This window comes from Somniosus microcephalus, chromosome 29 (assembly GCF_052327205.1).
Source record: "Somniosus microcephalus isolate GS21.2 chromosome 29, FLI_Smic_1.0, whole genome shotgun sequence".
NCBI classification, from domain to species: Eukaryota; Metazoa; Chordata; class Chondrichthyes; order Squaliformes; family Somniosidae; genus Somniosus; species Somniosus microcephalus.
The window spans coordinates 17,435,240-17,451,154 of record NC_141015.1 but is presented as its reverse complement, the minus strand read 5'-3'; the positions used below and the strand labels follow the sequence as shown (position 1 = coordinate 17,451,154).

Below are 15,915 nucleotides of genomic sequence, written 5' to 3'. Positions count from 1 at the left end.
AAGAGCTAGGAATGCTGAGGCGCTGCCCCAGGAGAGTGGCAGTGGGTTTGTGGAGCAAGAACTTGTTGTCCTCTCTCAGGATGACAGCATTCCTACTCCTGCCACTGCCCATGCCGCTGCCCAGCAGCCAGCCAGCCCAGACTGCTACCGCCCATGCCGAGGTGGTGCAGTCTACAGCCGAGCCTTCTAAGTCTACAGCTGGTCGAGGTCGTCGTGCAAGGCCATCTGTAGTTTCGCCCACTGAAAGTCAACAGCCTTCCACCATTTACTGCTGCAGCCAATGGGGGAGCACTGCCTAGGAGCACTAGAGTAGGTAAAGGCACACGAACGACAGACACAAAGGGAATACACACGGGTGAATAGTTGATAGTCATTTTGATTGTATTTGGATAAATTTATGATTTTTGTTTGGAATGTGTGTTTTGTGGTGGCTCTCATTTCAGCTTTGTGCCCAGGAGGACGTTGTGATGTTCCGTGACAGAGGGATGGGGAAGTGGTGAGCAATGGGGATCTGGGGTTTCATTCACTGGAATCGGAATCAAATGAGGCGTTCACGGACAGCTCATCCGGAACGGGGAATGTGCTGCCTGCCTCCTCCTGAGGGGGTCCCACAATCCCTGGTGGTAAGGGCTCTGCCTTCATGATGGCCAAGTTGTGAAGCTTGCAGCAGACCACCGCTTGCAGCCACCCGAACGGTCAAGACAGAGGAACTGTTGCTTGAGCACCCCGACGGTCTGCTCGATGATATTCCTGGTGGCAGCATGGCTGTCATTATATGAGTGCTGGCCACGAGTGGTGGGGTTGCAGAGGGGAGTCTTCAGCCAGGTACACAGCAGAGAGCTGTTGTCGTTAAGCAGCCACCCTCAGGTTTAACATGGTGGCTGGAAGATTGCTGGCACACAGGATTAGTGCAGGATGAAAGCATCATGACTGCTGCCAGGATAGCGGGCATTCACCATCATGATGCGCTGGGCATGGTTGCACAACAACTGCACATTAAGAGAGTAGTAGCTTTGCGTTACAGAACATCTCAGGATTGGTATGCGGTGCCCGCAAAGCCACGTGTGTGGTCAATGGCGCCCTGCACCATTCGGAAGCCCGCTATCCTGGCAAAGCCACATGTGACCTCGTCCTGCTTCTCTCTGTTCAGAGAAAAGATAATGAAGTCCCTTCTCCTGGAGTAGAGAGCCTCTGCGACCTCCCGAATGCAGCGATGGACGGCGAACAAGGAAACGTTAGCTATGTCTTCTGCTGCGGACTGGAAGGATCCGCTGGCGAAGAAATTGAGAGCCACTGAGATAGCCGTGGTCACCCTGCTCTGAGGCTGCAGGTCTGGCTGCAGGAGGTGGCAGAGTTTTCTGACAACCTCTTTGGTGAAGCGGAGCTTCCTAATACACTGCTCCTCACTAAAGTGGAGGTAAAAGAAGTGCTCTCAGAAGACCCTAGGTGGGCAAGGCCTCCTGCTGAGAGCCCTCCTCCTCCTCCTCCTCCCTCTGCGAGCATCTTCTTCATTGCCTCTGCTCCCTCTCCCGAAGATACTCGAGCTCAAGGGGAACTGCAAGTAGAGCCCCCATGACTGTGAACAAGTGGTGTGAGCAGAAGACTTTAAAATGAGAATCAAGGCGTTCTCCACTTGCAGCAACACTTCCTGTGACCTCAGCAAATTTAAACAAGATATGAAAGCTGCAAGAGTTGCAAAAATCTTAGACAGAGCCAGTCACAGAATCACAGAATCTACAGTGCAGATAGAGGCCATTTGGGCCCATCGAGCCTGCACTGACACATATCCCAGTAACCCCACGTATTTAATCCCCTAACACTAAGGGTCAATTGATCATAGCCAAATCAACCTAACCTGCACATCTTTGGACTGTGGGAGGAAACCCACGCAGACACAGGGAGAATGTGCAAACTCCACACAGACAGTCGCCCGAGACCAGATTTGAACCCGGGTCCCTGGCGCTGTGAGGCAACAGTGCTAACCACTATGCCACCGTGCCCCCAACTGAGAAACCATGTCCGCTGCAAGTTGTTGATGATGACCCCTTTAAATAGTGCTACTTCCTGCTGCTGAACACTTGGTCAGCTGGTCGTGATTGAGAGGGCGCTTAAGTGGAGCGGCGATGGTGAAAGTGACAGAACGTGCGTCAAATCAGCGTTGCACACTCATTGACATCACGATCTGCCTCATTTCCATTTCTCTAACGAGCACCGGTAATGGCAGCGCTGATGACCTAGCCAAAATGAAGTCCGCCACGGGACCCGCCGGAAGTGGGTGCAAGCTGGCCGTTAAGGCCCGTTTCATTAAAACGGGCCTTAACGGCTGGCGCTAAACCCCCAAATTTCTAGGCCTTTGAATCAAAAAGTGGGGTTATCTGATGCCAGGTGAGGCAGTTCCAGAGAAACAAACGTGAATGATGGCCTCTTGCCAGTGCCAATAGAGAACTGCTAAACACCAGTGTCCTATCAATAGACCTGCAGTACGATACATAAGAACATAAGAAGCAGGAGTAGACCATACTCCTTGATTCACCAGACTTATACCTGGGATGGCAGGAATGACGTATGAGGAGAGATTGGGTCGATTGGGCTTATACTCGCTGGAGTATAGAAGAATGAGAGGGGATCTCATTGAAACTGATAAAATTCTAACAAGACTAGACAGACTAGATGCAGGAAGGTTGTTCCCGATGGCGGGGGAGTCCAGAACCAGGGGTCACAGTCTAAAGATAAGGGGTAAGCCATTTAGGACAGAGATGAGGAGGAATTTCTTCACCCAGAGAGTGGTGAATCTGTGGAATTCTCTACCACAGAAGGCAGTTGAGGCCAATTTATTAAATATATTCAAAAAGGAGTTAAATATATTTTTTAAGGCTAAAGGGATCAAGGGATATGGGGAGAAAGCAGGGACAGGGTACTGAGTTTGGATGATCACCCATGATCTCATTGAATGGCGGAGCAGGCTCGAGGGGCCGAATGGCCTACTCCTGCTCCTATCTTCTATGTTTCTATACAGCCCCTCGAGCCTGCTCTGCCATTTAATAAGATCTCTGAACGCCACTATCGCATATCTCATCTCCATATCCTTTGATTCCCTTAGAGTCCAAAAATCTATCGATCTCCATCTTGAATATACTCAATAACTGAACATCCACAGCCCTCTGGGGTAGAGAATTCCAAAGATTCACAACCCTCTGAGTGAAGAAATTTCTTATCCAAGTCTATGCCCCCTAGTTCTAAACTCTCCAGCCAGGGGAAACAGCCTCTCGGCATCTACCCTGTCAAGCCCTCTCAGAATCTTGTATGTTTCAATGAGATGATCTCTCATTCTTCTAAACTCCAGAGAATATAGGCTCATTCTACTCAATATCTCCTCATAGGACAACCCTCTCATCCCAGGAATCAAGCTAGTGAACCTTTGTTGTACCCCTCTAAGGCAAGTATATCCTTCATTAGGTACGGAGACCAAAACTGTACACCAAACAGAGAGCAGGACAGAGTGAAGCAGGGTTGGGAACATAAGAAATATGAGCAGGAGTAGGCCATTCAGCCCTTCGAGCTTGCTCCGCCATTCAATAAGATCATGGCTGATCTTCTACCTCGACTCCACCTTCCCGCACTATCCCCATGTCCCTTGATTTGGAATAGGGTGGGTTTCTATATTTTTGCTGTTGCTGATCAGTTAATTGAAACATTTAATAACTAACGTCTTTAATTCCTAAGAACCAGAATGGGGAGGGAAAGACTTGACTGTCCAGTTAGCAATTTCGAGGAAAAACTTCCCAAAATCAGCAATCCTCCAATCTTTAGCTGTATTATGGAGAATATCTGCGCTCTCTAGTTACCGTGTATTTGAAACAATATCCATCCAGCATTTGAAACAGCATTCCCAGTTGGGTTGATCACTTCATAGAAAACTGTTTTGGACTTTTTGGGGTATGAAGTCATCTTTAATTTAATGGCAGGTATCTGATCTAATGTATCCCGGGTCATTCAAAAATTACTTTAAAACACACGCAAACTTATGATCTTGGAAGTTACAGGAACAAAATAATTAAATGTTTACCCCAATAAGTTCAAGGCTATTCGGCCTGACGAAAGAAAGCCTCCCTTCCTCTGGCACTGACAACGTCAAGATGGCGAAGATTAACGAACAGACCCGAACGAAAGGGCATCCTACAGGCTAACCCTAGCTGGAGAAAAAAAAAGTTTCCTCACCCCCGCAATACATATTTCGTGATGAATTCCCTTGCCCATTGTGCCGCGATTACATTTTAAAATGTACAACGACGCCGATCGGACGGAAATTACCGAAGATTCCCGAAGCACCTGAGCGGACGGACAATTCTATTGGCCGGATTGATGGTCACGACGATCAGCGCGCCGCCGGCCTTCTGCCCTCCCCGGGGGCGCGCGCGCGCACACGCTGCAGCCTCCATCGCGTGGGCGTTGGGTAAACAACTTGCGGTGCGGTCTGCGCCTGCGCCTCATTCCCCCCTTGGCCCCGCCCGCAAGGCCAGACGTCGCCTGACGTAGGAGCGCGTGCGAAAACGCCCCCGTTTCCCGCCCCCTTTTAGGTTGTGCGCCTGCGCGGTAGGCGGGTGTTTGTCATCGAGCTCTGCCTTGGGGGTGTTCAGTGAAGCGGCGGCGCTGAGTGTCGGGCGGGGAAGCCCTCGGGTGCTGTCAGTGTGAGTGAGAGAGGCGCCGGTATACGGTGACTGTTTCCCCCCCCCCCCCCCCCCCCGCTGCACATTACACGCTCTCTCACAATGTACCGGTTTCTAGGAGAGCTGCTGGCTCGCGGGGTCGCCGCTTCCTCGCCGCCCGCTGCCGAGGGCGTTCTGCAGCGCCTCAGCGGCCCGGCTGCTCTGCTCCAATGCCGGCGCTACTCCAGCGAGCCCGAGCAGCAGGACGACCCGAACTTCTTCACCATGGTGGAGGGCTTCTTCGACCGCGGGGCCAAGATCGTGGAGGACAAGCTGGTGGAGGACCTGCGGACCCGCGAGTCGGACGAGCAGAAGCACAACCGGGTGCGGGGCATCCTGAAGATCATCAAACCCTGCAACCACGTCCTGTCCATCTCCTTCCCCATCAAGAGGGACGACGGCGAGTGGGAGGTGATCGAGGGCTACCGAGCCCAGCACAGCCAGCACCGGACGCCCTGCAAAGGAGGTAATGGCAGAGCAATGCACGCCTAGCGGGACAGCTGCAGCAATTCCTGCCCTGTTGCCCCATCTCTGTCTGGGGCAGCTGCAGCAACTCCTGCCCTGTTGCCCCATCTCTCTCCGGGGCAGCTGCAGGAAGAACTGCCCTGTTGTCCTTCCCAATGGCTCTGCTGCAGGAATAATTGTCCTAAAAACAGCCCATATTCTGTAAGACTGTCTTATAAATGCTACCCCAGTAGGAGTTATTGTAGGAATAGCAGCTCTTGCCCCATCCCTCAGTGGGGCTGCTGCATTAATACCTCTCATTACCCTTTCCAATTTCACTGCTGCGGCAATATGGCCCTGTTACCCTTCCACCTGATACTGCTGTGTGAATACATAACTCCCAGCAAGGTTGCTCCATGACTAGAGGCCAGAAAGACTGATGGATCTAATGCCTTTTATATGACTGAGAAGCTATATGTGATCTGTATATAGTGTATAAAGAAATGTTGCTCCTATAGGAATATACAGTATAGCATTACTGACTGCAGTTTGCATAGGACCAAATGCAAAGGAGGCGTAGCAATAGATAAATAATGAACAAATCAGCATAATGTTTGATAGATTTGGGCTGCATCTTAAGCTACTGATAGTTATGAATCCTGAAGTGAGATTATTTTAATTGTAAGCATTCCCATGCATGAATAAAAATAAAATTGTTATACTAGTGTTTCTAACCATAAAATTCAAGTCTTGCCTGTTTACTGGATGGAAAGCATTTTTTCCAATACTGGATTTTCTGAATGACATTGGCCAGAGCAACTGCAGTATTAAAACATTTAGTAAAATTGTAACTTGCTGGAATATTAATGTGCAGTGACATACAGGGAAACAAACCAGCTATTGTGTATTGTGACTAATAGAGTCCATACAGAGTCCTGAGAACACACAGACTGAAGGAATAATTAATGCAATGTATTAACATATGTTGTTGGTACTCTTGGGGTGGGGAAGCTTGCCCAACTGAGGGAAGTAAGTAGACAGGATACTCCTTGTTTGCTCTTTGAAATATTTTCTTTCGTCATTCCTCCCCCACCCAAAAATAAGGGGTGTGTATAGTAATTGGTATAGGCAGCTGCCTCGGTGATGTTTGGTGCCCTTAGTTGGAAAGTATTCCTCAGAGTGAATCTTGCTATTAAAGAGTCATAGAATGATAAACATAGAATAGGAAATGGATATTTTTCCAAGTGAGTGGGTTGGCTATGAAGGAACTGAATTAAAATATACACACGCAAAGATGGGTACTAGTGGTACAGAAATAACAACAGAAAATGCTGGAAAAACTCAGCAGATCAGGCAACATCCGTGGAGAGAAATTTGAGTTGACGTTTCGGGTCGGACCCTTCTTCAAAACTGGAAAGAAAAGAAACTAGATCGGAGGCAGGGCTGCGATCGGACAAAAGAATAAAAGAAACAAAAGAAGTAAAAGAGATTAGAAGCTAGACGAGATGGTGATAGGCTGGGATTAGGTGTAAAGTGTATTGGCAGGGCAAAAGATAGCTGCCAGGTGTGAGAGAGAAACAAAAGGAAAGGGGGGGGGGGGGGGAAGGAGTGGAACAATTACAAGAGAAAATGAAATGGGGGCCGAGCTTATGATCTGAAATTGTTGAACTTGATATTGAGTCCGGAAGGCTGCAGACTGCCTAATCGGAAGATGAGGTGCTGTTCCTCGAGTTTACGTTGAGCTTCCGTGGAACAATACAAGAGGCCAAGGACGGTGAGGTCCGAGTGGGAATGGAGCGGTGAATTAAAATGACAGGCGACCGGAAGCTCGGGGTCACCCTTACGGACTGAACGGAGGTGTTCCGCAAAGCGGTCACCCAATCTGCGTTTGGTCTCCCCAATGTAGAGGAGACCGCATCGTGAGCAGCGAATACAGTATACTAGATTGCGAGAAGTACAAGTAAATCGCTGTTTCACCTGGAAGGGGTGTTTGGGGCCCTGGACAGTGGGAAGGGGGGAGGTATAGGGGCAGGTGTTACATCTCCTCCGCTTGCACGGGAAGGTGCCAGGCGAAGAGGAAGGGCTGTTTGGGGTGATAGAGGAGTGGACTAGGGTGTCTCGGAGGGAGCGGTCCCTGCGGAATGCTGAAAGGGGAGGGGAGGGGAAGATACGTTTGGTGGTGGGATCACTTTGCAGGTAGCGGAAATGCCGGAGGATGATCTGTTGAATGTGGAGGCTGGTGGGGTGAAAGGTGAGGCACTTCTGCCCTCACCTCTGCCCCTCCCTCCCGGAACCACGATAGGGTTCCCCTTGTCCTCACCTTTCACCCCACCAGCCTCCACATTCAACGGATCATCCTCCGGCATTTCCGCTACCTCCAAAGTGATCCCACCACCAAACGTATCTTCCCCTCCCCTCCCCTTTCAGCATTCCGCAGGGACCGCTCCCTCCGAGACACCCTAGTCCACTCCTCTATCACCCCAAACAGCCCTTCCTCTTCGCCTGGCACCTTCCCGTGCAAGCGGAGGAGATGTAACACCTGCCCCTATACCTCCCCCCTTCCCACTGTCCAGGGCCCCAAACACCCCTTCCAGGTGAAACAGCGATTTACTTGTACTTCTCGCAATCTAGTATACTGTATTCGCTGCTCACGATGCGGTCTCCTCTACATTGGGGAGACCAAACGCAGATTGGGTGACCGCTTTGCGGAACACCTCCGTTCAGTCCGTAAGGGTGACCCCGAGCTTCCGGTCGCCTGTCATTTTAATTCACCGCTCCATTCCCACTCGGACCTCACCGTCCTTGGCCTCTTGTATTGTTCCACGGAAGCTCAACGTAAACTCGAGGAACAGCACCTCATCTTCCGATTAGGCAGTCTGCAGCCTTCCGGACTCAATATCGAGTTCAACAATTTCAGATCATAAGCTCGGCCCCCATTTCATTTTCTCTTGTAATTGTTCCACTCCTTCCCCCCCCCCCCCCCCCCCCCTTTCCTTTTGTTTCTCTCTCACACCTGGCAGCTATCTTTTGCCCTGCCAATACACTTTACACCTAATCGCAGCCTATCACCATCTCGTCTAGCTTCTAATCTCTTTTACTTCTTTTGTTTCTTTTATTCTTTTGTCCGATTGCAGCCCTGCCTCTGATCTAGTTTCTTTTCTTTCCAGTTTTGAAGAAGGGTCCAACCCGAAACGTCAACTCAAATTTCTCTCCACGGATGTTGCCTGACCACCTGAGCTTTTCCAGCATTTTCTGTTGTTATTTCGGATTTCCAACATCTGCCGTATTTTGCTATCGTACTAGTGGTACAGATGTTTATTCACTGAGCTGCTTCATACTGTTGGAATCAGTAAATATTCTGACCCAAATTGGAATTCTGTTTAAGAATTCCTTATAAGGGCTTGACTTTTGTTTGTTCTACTGCAGGGGTCTTAATGGTGGTGCTCTTGTTTTTAAAAGCTTAATGGCCTCATGAATGGTATAAGTGGGGAATTATAGACCGGTAAGCCTGACATCGGTAGTGGGGAAAATGCTAGAGTCCGTTATAAAAGATGTAATAGCAGAGCACTTGGAAAGCAGTGACAGGATCGGACAAAGTCAACATGGATTTACAAAAGGTAAATCATGCTTAACTAATCTACTGGAATTTTTTGAGGATGTAACTGGTAAAATAGATAAGGGGGAACCAGTGGATGTGGTGTATTTGGACTTTCAGAAGGCTTTCGATAAGGTCCCGCATAAGAGATTAGCGTGCAAAATTAAGGCACATGGGATTGGGGGCAAGGTATTGACTTGGATAGAGAACTGGTTGGCGGACAGAAAGCAAAGAGTTGGAATAAACGGGTCATTTTCCGAGTGGCAGGCAGTGACTAGTGGGGTACCGCAAGGATCGGTCCTAGGACCCCAGCTGTTCACAATATATTAATGATCTGGACGAGGGAATTGGATGTAATATCTCCAAATTTGCAGACGACAGAAAGCTGGGTGGGAGGGTATGCTGTGAGGAGGATGTCGTGAAACTCCAGTACGATTTGGACAGGTTGGGTGATTGGGCAGAAACATGGCAAATGCACTATAATGTGGATAAATGTGAGGTTATCCACTTTGGTGGCAAAAACAGGAAGGCAGATTATTATTTGAATGGCAATAGATTGGAAGAAGGGGAAGTGCAGAGACCTGGGTGTTCTTGTGCACCAGTCGCTGAAGGTAAGCATGCAGGTGCAGCAGGCGGTTAAGAAGGCAAATGGTATGTTGGCCTTCGTAGCAAGAGGGTTCGAGTACAGGAACAAGGATGTCTTGCTGCAGTTGTACAGGGCCTTGGTGAGACCGCACCTTGAGTATTGTGTGCAGTTTTGGTCGCCTTACCTGAGGAAGGACGTTCTTGCCATGGAAGGAGTGCAGCGAAAATTCACCAGGCTGATACCTGGGATGGCAGGAATGACGAATGAGGAGAGATTGTGTCGATTGGGCTTATACTCGCTGGAGTTTAGAAGATTGAGAGGGGACCTCATCGAAACCTATAAAATTCTGTCAGGCCTGGGCAGACTAGATGCAGGAGGGATGTTTCTGATGGCCGGGGATTCCAGAACCAGGGGTCGTAGCCTAAGGATAAGGGGTAAGCCATTTAGGACTGAAATGAGGAGGAATTTCTTCACCCAGAGAGTGGTGAACCTGTGGAATTCTCTGCCGCAGAGGGTGGTGGAGGCCAGTTCATTAAATATATTCAAGAAGGAGTTGGATATATTTCTTAAGGCTAAAGGGATCAAGGGATATGGGGAGAAGGCAGGGACAGGGTACTGAATTTGGATGATCAGCCATGATCTCATTGAGTGGCGGAGCAGGCTCGAAGGGCCGAATGGCCTACTCCTGCTCCTATCTTCTATGTTTCTATGCCTTGTGCAGAAAAAAGTACAGCAGTGTGTATTGATAGTGTATAGAAGGTGAGTGGGAACACTGGGCATTCTGCAAGGATAGTTTAAATTTTTAAAAAATCTTTGGGATGTGCTATAAAACATCTTCTCAAAAGTTGCTTAGCTTTCTAGTTTTTCTGTTGCAAAATTTATTTTTGGCCAAATGTTGTGTCTCATTTCTTCAGGGGTTTAAAAATTGTTCCTTTTCATAAAGAACCAAAATTCTGTTCTGATGCATTCTGCATTACATGGAGTTGTAGACTTTATTTTTAAAGTGTTAAAATAATTCTGGCATTGACTCTTCTGTAATTATAACATTATTTTATTGGGTCATTCAGAATTTTTCCATTTTACAAGTCATTTCACTTGTTAATTCACAAGAACACATACAGGAAGCTGGAAATATTGCAAAGAAATGTTATTTGAAGAGCCTCGCCCACCACCATTTTATTTTCTACTTCTGTCATTTCACCAAGCGACAACCGATCCTTAGTGAACTTAGACTTCCCTTGAACTCTCCCATGGCAGATTTTTATGCCTTATTCACCTCCCTGTCTCGCCACTCACAGCTTCCCCAAGCACAGTCACGGCCCCACCCTTGATTTTGATATCACACATCGTGTCGACCTCTCGTTTTTATCACTGATGCAGCTCTCTCTAGCCCCTTCCTTCTCTCCATTCTCCTACACATCCCCCTGAAACCCGCCCATAGTCTCTTGCTTGTCACTTTCTGCTACTGGAAACCCTAACTCCAAAACTGTCTCTAGTGTTCTTTCTAACTGATCCTTTCTACCTCTGGCTTTCCACATATGACGGAACCTTTCTCCATAAATATCTTTTCTATCGTTGATACCCCTGTATCGTTCCAATCCCATGGAGTCCCTTGACCCCACCGCTCCCCTGGGACAGCAACCTCCAATCGGTAAACCATGCTCGAGTGGCCTTGGCCTTTATTTGGCCTGACTGTCGCCCTGACACCTGGCTGATTAACCTCCATTTGTACACTGTAATTGTAAATTTTCTTGCCAAAATCATTTACACGATCATCCTGAAGAGCAGAAACAACTCCTAGCTTCTCTTTTGAACAGCGGCCTCGTTCTTCCCCCAGCCTGACCTCCGATTTGATACGCAAGGAACTTTTTTTGTGTACAAAATCACTGCAACTACTGACTGTCCTTCTTTATAATTTCTCAACTGCCCCTCATTTATCTCACCAGCTCCCTTTATCACTTGCCATCCCAGCTCTTGCCCACTCAACGTCACTTCCTTGTCTCCATGCTCGCGAACATCATCAATCTCTTTCTCTTGTGTGGCACCATCTCCACCTCTTTTTCAGAATCGTGACTATCAGTTTCTCTTTAAGAAACCCACTCTAAACCTCTCCACTCTGCAGCTATCAGTCTATTTCAAACCTTATCTTCCTCTCAAGTCCTGGAAAGCATTGTTGCCTTGTAATTACACTCCCAGTTCTCTCGTTACTCATTATTTGAGTATGGAGACACTGCATTGCTGCCAACTGCTTCCCCAATGTATATATGGCCATCTCCCATGGACCCTTGGATCCCCCCCTCATCTACATGTTCCCCAGGTGACAATTTGCAGCAGCATGGAGTCTCAAGACACCTAGCTCTACCTTGCTGCCTCCCTCACTCACCCAAAGGTTGTTACTATATTTTCAAATTGCCTGTCTGATATCAAGATCTAGACCTAGATGTGGCAAAACATCCTCCTGCTGGATATTGGCGAACCTGAGGCCATCCTTTCTGACTCTTGGCAGCACCTTTTCCCTCAAGTCCATCGGTCACCCTGACTGGCACAGACTGAATCGGAAATGCCGAGCCATGTCGTCCCTAATGGTCCTGAATCCACATCCATTCTCTTAACCGAAAGGGCTTTCTTCCACCTCCACAACATTGCTCGCCTGAACCCTATTCTTCCCTCTACCACTGAAATCATAGTCCCTGCTTCATTCACCTTCATGGTTTGACATCTCCAATGCCCTTCTCCTAGGACACCTTTCATCAACCTTCCACAAACTTCAGCTTCATACAAAACACCATAGCTCGCATCGTCACCCACACTGGTTGCCACAATCCCATTAACCCACATCTTCTCCCAGCTCCCCTAGCATCCTGAAATTTGTGTCCTTGTTTCCAGTGATGATCTCTGCCTCATCCCTTGCTCTCTCTGCTCCACCATTGTCAGCTGCTCAGTGTGCCAACATGCTCCTGCCCTCTGTAATTCTCTATCCAGTTCCCTCATCATTTCCTTCCCAGCTTTCAAAACCTTCCTCAAAATCCTCTTTGACTGTCCATTTGGTTCCCCACCTAATCCTCTCCATTCCCCTTTATTTCTGACCCCCCCCCCCCCCCTCCCCCCCCCAGCCAACACTCCGTGTCCACCACATCCTTTTCCTCCTTGGTGTAAAGTGCTCTGAGACTGAGTCCTGCATGTAAAATTCTCATCCTTGTTTTCAAATCCCTCCATAGCCTTGTTCCCCTCACTATCTCTGTAACCTCCTCCAGCCCTATGCATTCCAGGATCTCTGCGCTCCTCCAATTCTGGCCTCTTGCGCATCCCTGCTATTCATTGGCGGCTAGGCCCTAAGCTCTGGATTTCCCTCCCTAAATACCCCTCTCCTTTTTAAGACGCTCCTTAAAACCTACCTCTTTGACCAAGCTTGTCCTGTTCTAACGTCTCTTTATGTGGCTCATAGAATGGTTACAGCACGGAACAGGGCCATTCGGCCCGTCGAGCCCATGCCGGCTCTCTGCAAGAGCACCTCGGCTAGTCCCACTCCCCCGCCCTTTCCCTGTAGCCCTGCAAATTTCTTTCCTTCAGATACTTATCCATCTCCCTTTTGAAAATTAGAATATTATGGCCAGTACCTCCGTGATTTCCTCCCTCAATTCCCTCACAGGATGCATCCCATCCGCTCCTGGTGATTTATCTACTTTAAGCACAGCCAGCCTTTCTAATACCTCCTCTATCAATTTTTATCCTGTCAAGTATTTCCACTACCACCTCCATTACTTTGTCTATGGCAGCATCCTCTTCCTTGGTGAAGACCGGTGCAAAGTCCTCGTTTATTACCTCAGCCACACCCTCTGCCTCCGCGCATAGGGTCTCCTTTTTGGTCGGTGTCGAATAATGCTCCTGTGAAGCGCCTTGGGATTTTTACTGCGTTAAGGGTGCTATAAAAGTGCAAGTTGTTGTGTAAGCAAGTTCAAGTTTATTGTATTGTCGCACTAGGTTTTGACTTAAAGCTGATCCTAGAATCCCTAGTTGTAATCAGTGTGCCCTTTAAGCCACGCAGTGCTCTGGAAGTCACTCGCAGCCGGTGAGCTGGCTTTTAAATGCAAAAATCACGCATGCACGGACTTCTGAATGGGCCACACAGCCCCTTGGAGGTGTCGCGGCCCACAACCACAGCCCCTTGGAGGTGTCGCGGCCCACAACCACAGCCCCTTGGAGGTGTCGCGGCCCACAAACACAGCCCCTTCGAGGTGTCGCGGCCCACAACCACAGCCCCTTCGAGGTGTCGCGGCCCACAACCACAGCCCCTTCGAGGTGTCGCGGCCCACAAACACAGCCCCTTAGAGGTGTCGCGGCCCACAAAAAGTTAGAGGGAACATTGGTTGTAATGCAGCATTTTAACAGTTTTTTCAGCATTGTAAAATTTCCAACATTTGCTAGAGATTGCTCTGTTCTAATGTCTGCGGCAGATGTTCTGAGAAGACTAAATATATTCTGTAAGTCTCCTGTTTTCCGATGTGGCATACACACAGGATTTTGAATGCATATACAGAATGGAATCTTGATTATCAGCATTCCTGATTATCTACTGGAGGCTTTGTGGGAGTTGGGTTTAATTTTTGCATAAATACAATTGAGTATTTTCTTAGCTGAAGTTTTTGCAGACACTGGGTTCTTGACCCTGCAGGATAAGTAGTTGTTATCTGAAATGTCCGGTATCTGCTACAACTTAATGACCACGCGACTCTGACATAGAAACATAGAAGATAGGAGCAGGAGTAGGCCATTCAGCCCTTCGAGCCTGCTCCGCCATTCAACGAGATCATGGCTGATCATCCAAACCCTAGCACCCGGTCCCTACACCGACAGCCATCCCACCCAAGCCCTATCCCCGTAACCCCACGTATTTAATCCCCCCTAACACTAAGGGTCAATTTATCATAGCCAATCGACCTAACCCGCACATCTTTGGACTGTGGGAGGAAACCAAAGCACCCGGAGGAAACCCACGCAAACACGGGGAGAATGTCTGTGTGGAGTTTGCACAGTCACCCGAGGCCGGATTTGAACCCGGGTCCCTGGCGCTGTGAAGCAACAGTGCTAACCACTATGCCACCGTACTGATGTTCTGCTTCAAGTCAGGAGTTGATAATGATCAGGGCTTTCAGTCTGGGACCTCGGCAGAAGTGAGGTGACAGGAATTTTTTTCTCAAACTTCTCATTTTTTTTAATGGAAAAACCTGGGTCTGTTGTAGAATCATAGAACGATACGATACAGTACAGAAGGAGGCCATTTGGCTAGCTCTTGGCTACTGATGCTGGCTCTTCGAAAGAGCTATCCAATTAGTCCCACTTCCCCGCCCCATAGCCCTGCAATTTTTTTGGCTTCAAGTATTTATCCAATTCTCCTTTTTGAAAGTTGCCATTCGATCTGCTTCCACCACCCTTTCAGACAGTGCATTCCAGATCATAAAGCACTGTGTAAAACAAATTCTCCTAATCTCTCTGGTAATTCTGCCAATTGCCTTCAATCTGTGTTCTCTGCCACTGGAAACAGTTTCTCCTGGAACCCTTCATGATGTGTGCATTTTTGGTCCATTTAGATTGCATGTCAGAAAGTAAAGCTGCACTCTTGTACAAAGTATACGCCGACTTAATTATCCACACCATTATCTGCGCATCCATTGCGGTGCCTAATCCAGCTTTAACTACCAGTTATGTTTGCATGATGAATTGTAAAGCGGTGGCTGAAGTGGAACTGGGTGATTCCGTGTAATATGCACACCATTATGTTACCTCTGGAGTCAGTCCAAGCCGATGAGGTGAAAGTCTCTACTTAGTGCCAGCTATAAAGGCTCTACATCAATGTCGTGTCCAAGCTATTCGTGGGCATGGCTGCATACCACTTGTATTTGGTACAAAGTAAAAACGGGATACCTGAGAAAAGGAATCCAATAAGGGATACACTACATTTATGCATGAACATGGTATACCAATACACGTGGTAGGGAGGAAAAGGGGACATGGGTGTGACCAGTGACCTGCATTCCATATAGGCAATGAAGGCAGACATATAAAAAAGTAAATGCACTGTAATGAAATGCAAAATCAGGCCACATGCAAACTGTAGTTACTGTGTTGGCAGGAAGCCAAGAGCCAATGTTAAGGCACTTGAATATTACAAATATATGGAACTAGAGGGATCTGTGATACTGATGCCAAACATAGCTCAACTGTGGCTGGCTGAGAACTATGCTAATTGTTGTCATAGCAGTTTGAATGATTAACTCTGACCTCTGGTGTTTTCTAAGTAACCAACTCTAATCGTGTTATGTCACAGATGTGAAGTAACGCTCATAGCCAATGTTCTTGATCACTATTTAACATGGGTATTACTTACTGCCTATGTTGTGCCAGTACAGTATGCAGTAATGGTGTAGATTTGTTGTTTTGTATGACGGACAAAGCTTCTAATGGGAGGTCTAGTTTGGCTCTCCATTTCGATGTCCTCCTGAGATGCCGAGTGGAGAAATGAGGTGCCTCCCGCAGCAGATCTGTGGGCAGGTTGATGTGATGTGTTCCATGGTCTGGGACTCACG

At 48.1% G+C, this 15,915-nt stretch overlaps 2 protein-coding genes across 2 annotated transcripts in view; one reads left to right on the top strand and one right to left on the bottom strand.

Annotated features, from left to right (window-relative positions):
• shld2 (shieldin complex subunit 2) overlaps positions 1-4,284 on the bottom strand; it is a 158,733-nt gene extending 154,449 nt beyond the window's left edge. The window contains exon 1 of the mRNA XM_085970272.1: positions 4,067-4,284. The gene's annotated coding sequence lies outside the window, so the exon portion shown is untranslated. The remainder of the gene's footprint in view (positions 1-4,066) is intronic.
• A 309-nt stretch (positions 4,285-4,593) lies between these two features.
• Positions 4,594-15,915, top strand: part of LOC147098495 (glutamate dehydrogenase, mitochondrial) — a 110,878-nt gene continuing 99,556 nt past the window's right edge. The window contains exon 1 of the mRNA XM_085970271.1: positions 4,594-5,172. Coding sequence (XP_085826397.1) covers positions 4,770-5,172 — 403 coding nt within the window. The 5' untranslated portion in view covers positions 4,594-4,769. The remainder of the gene's footprint in view (positions 5,173-15,915) is intronic.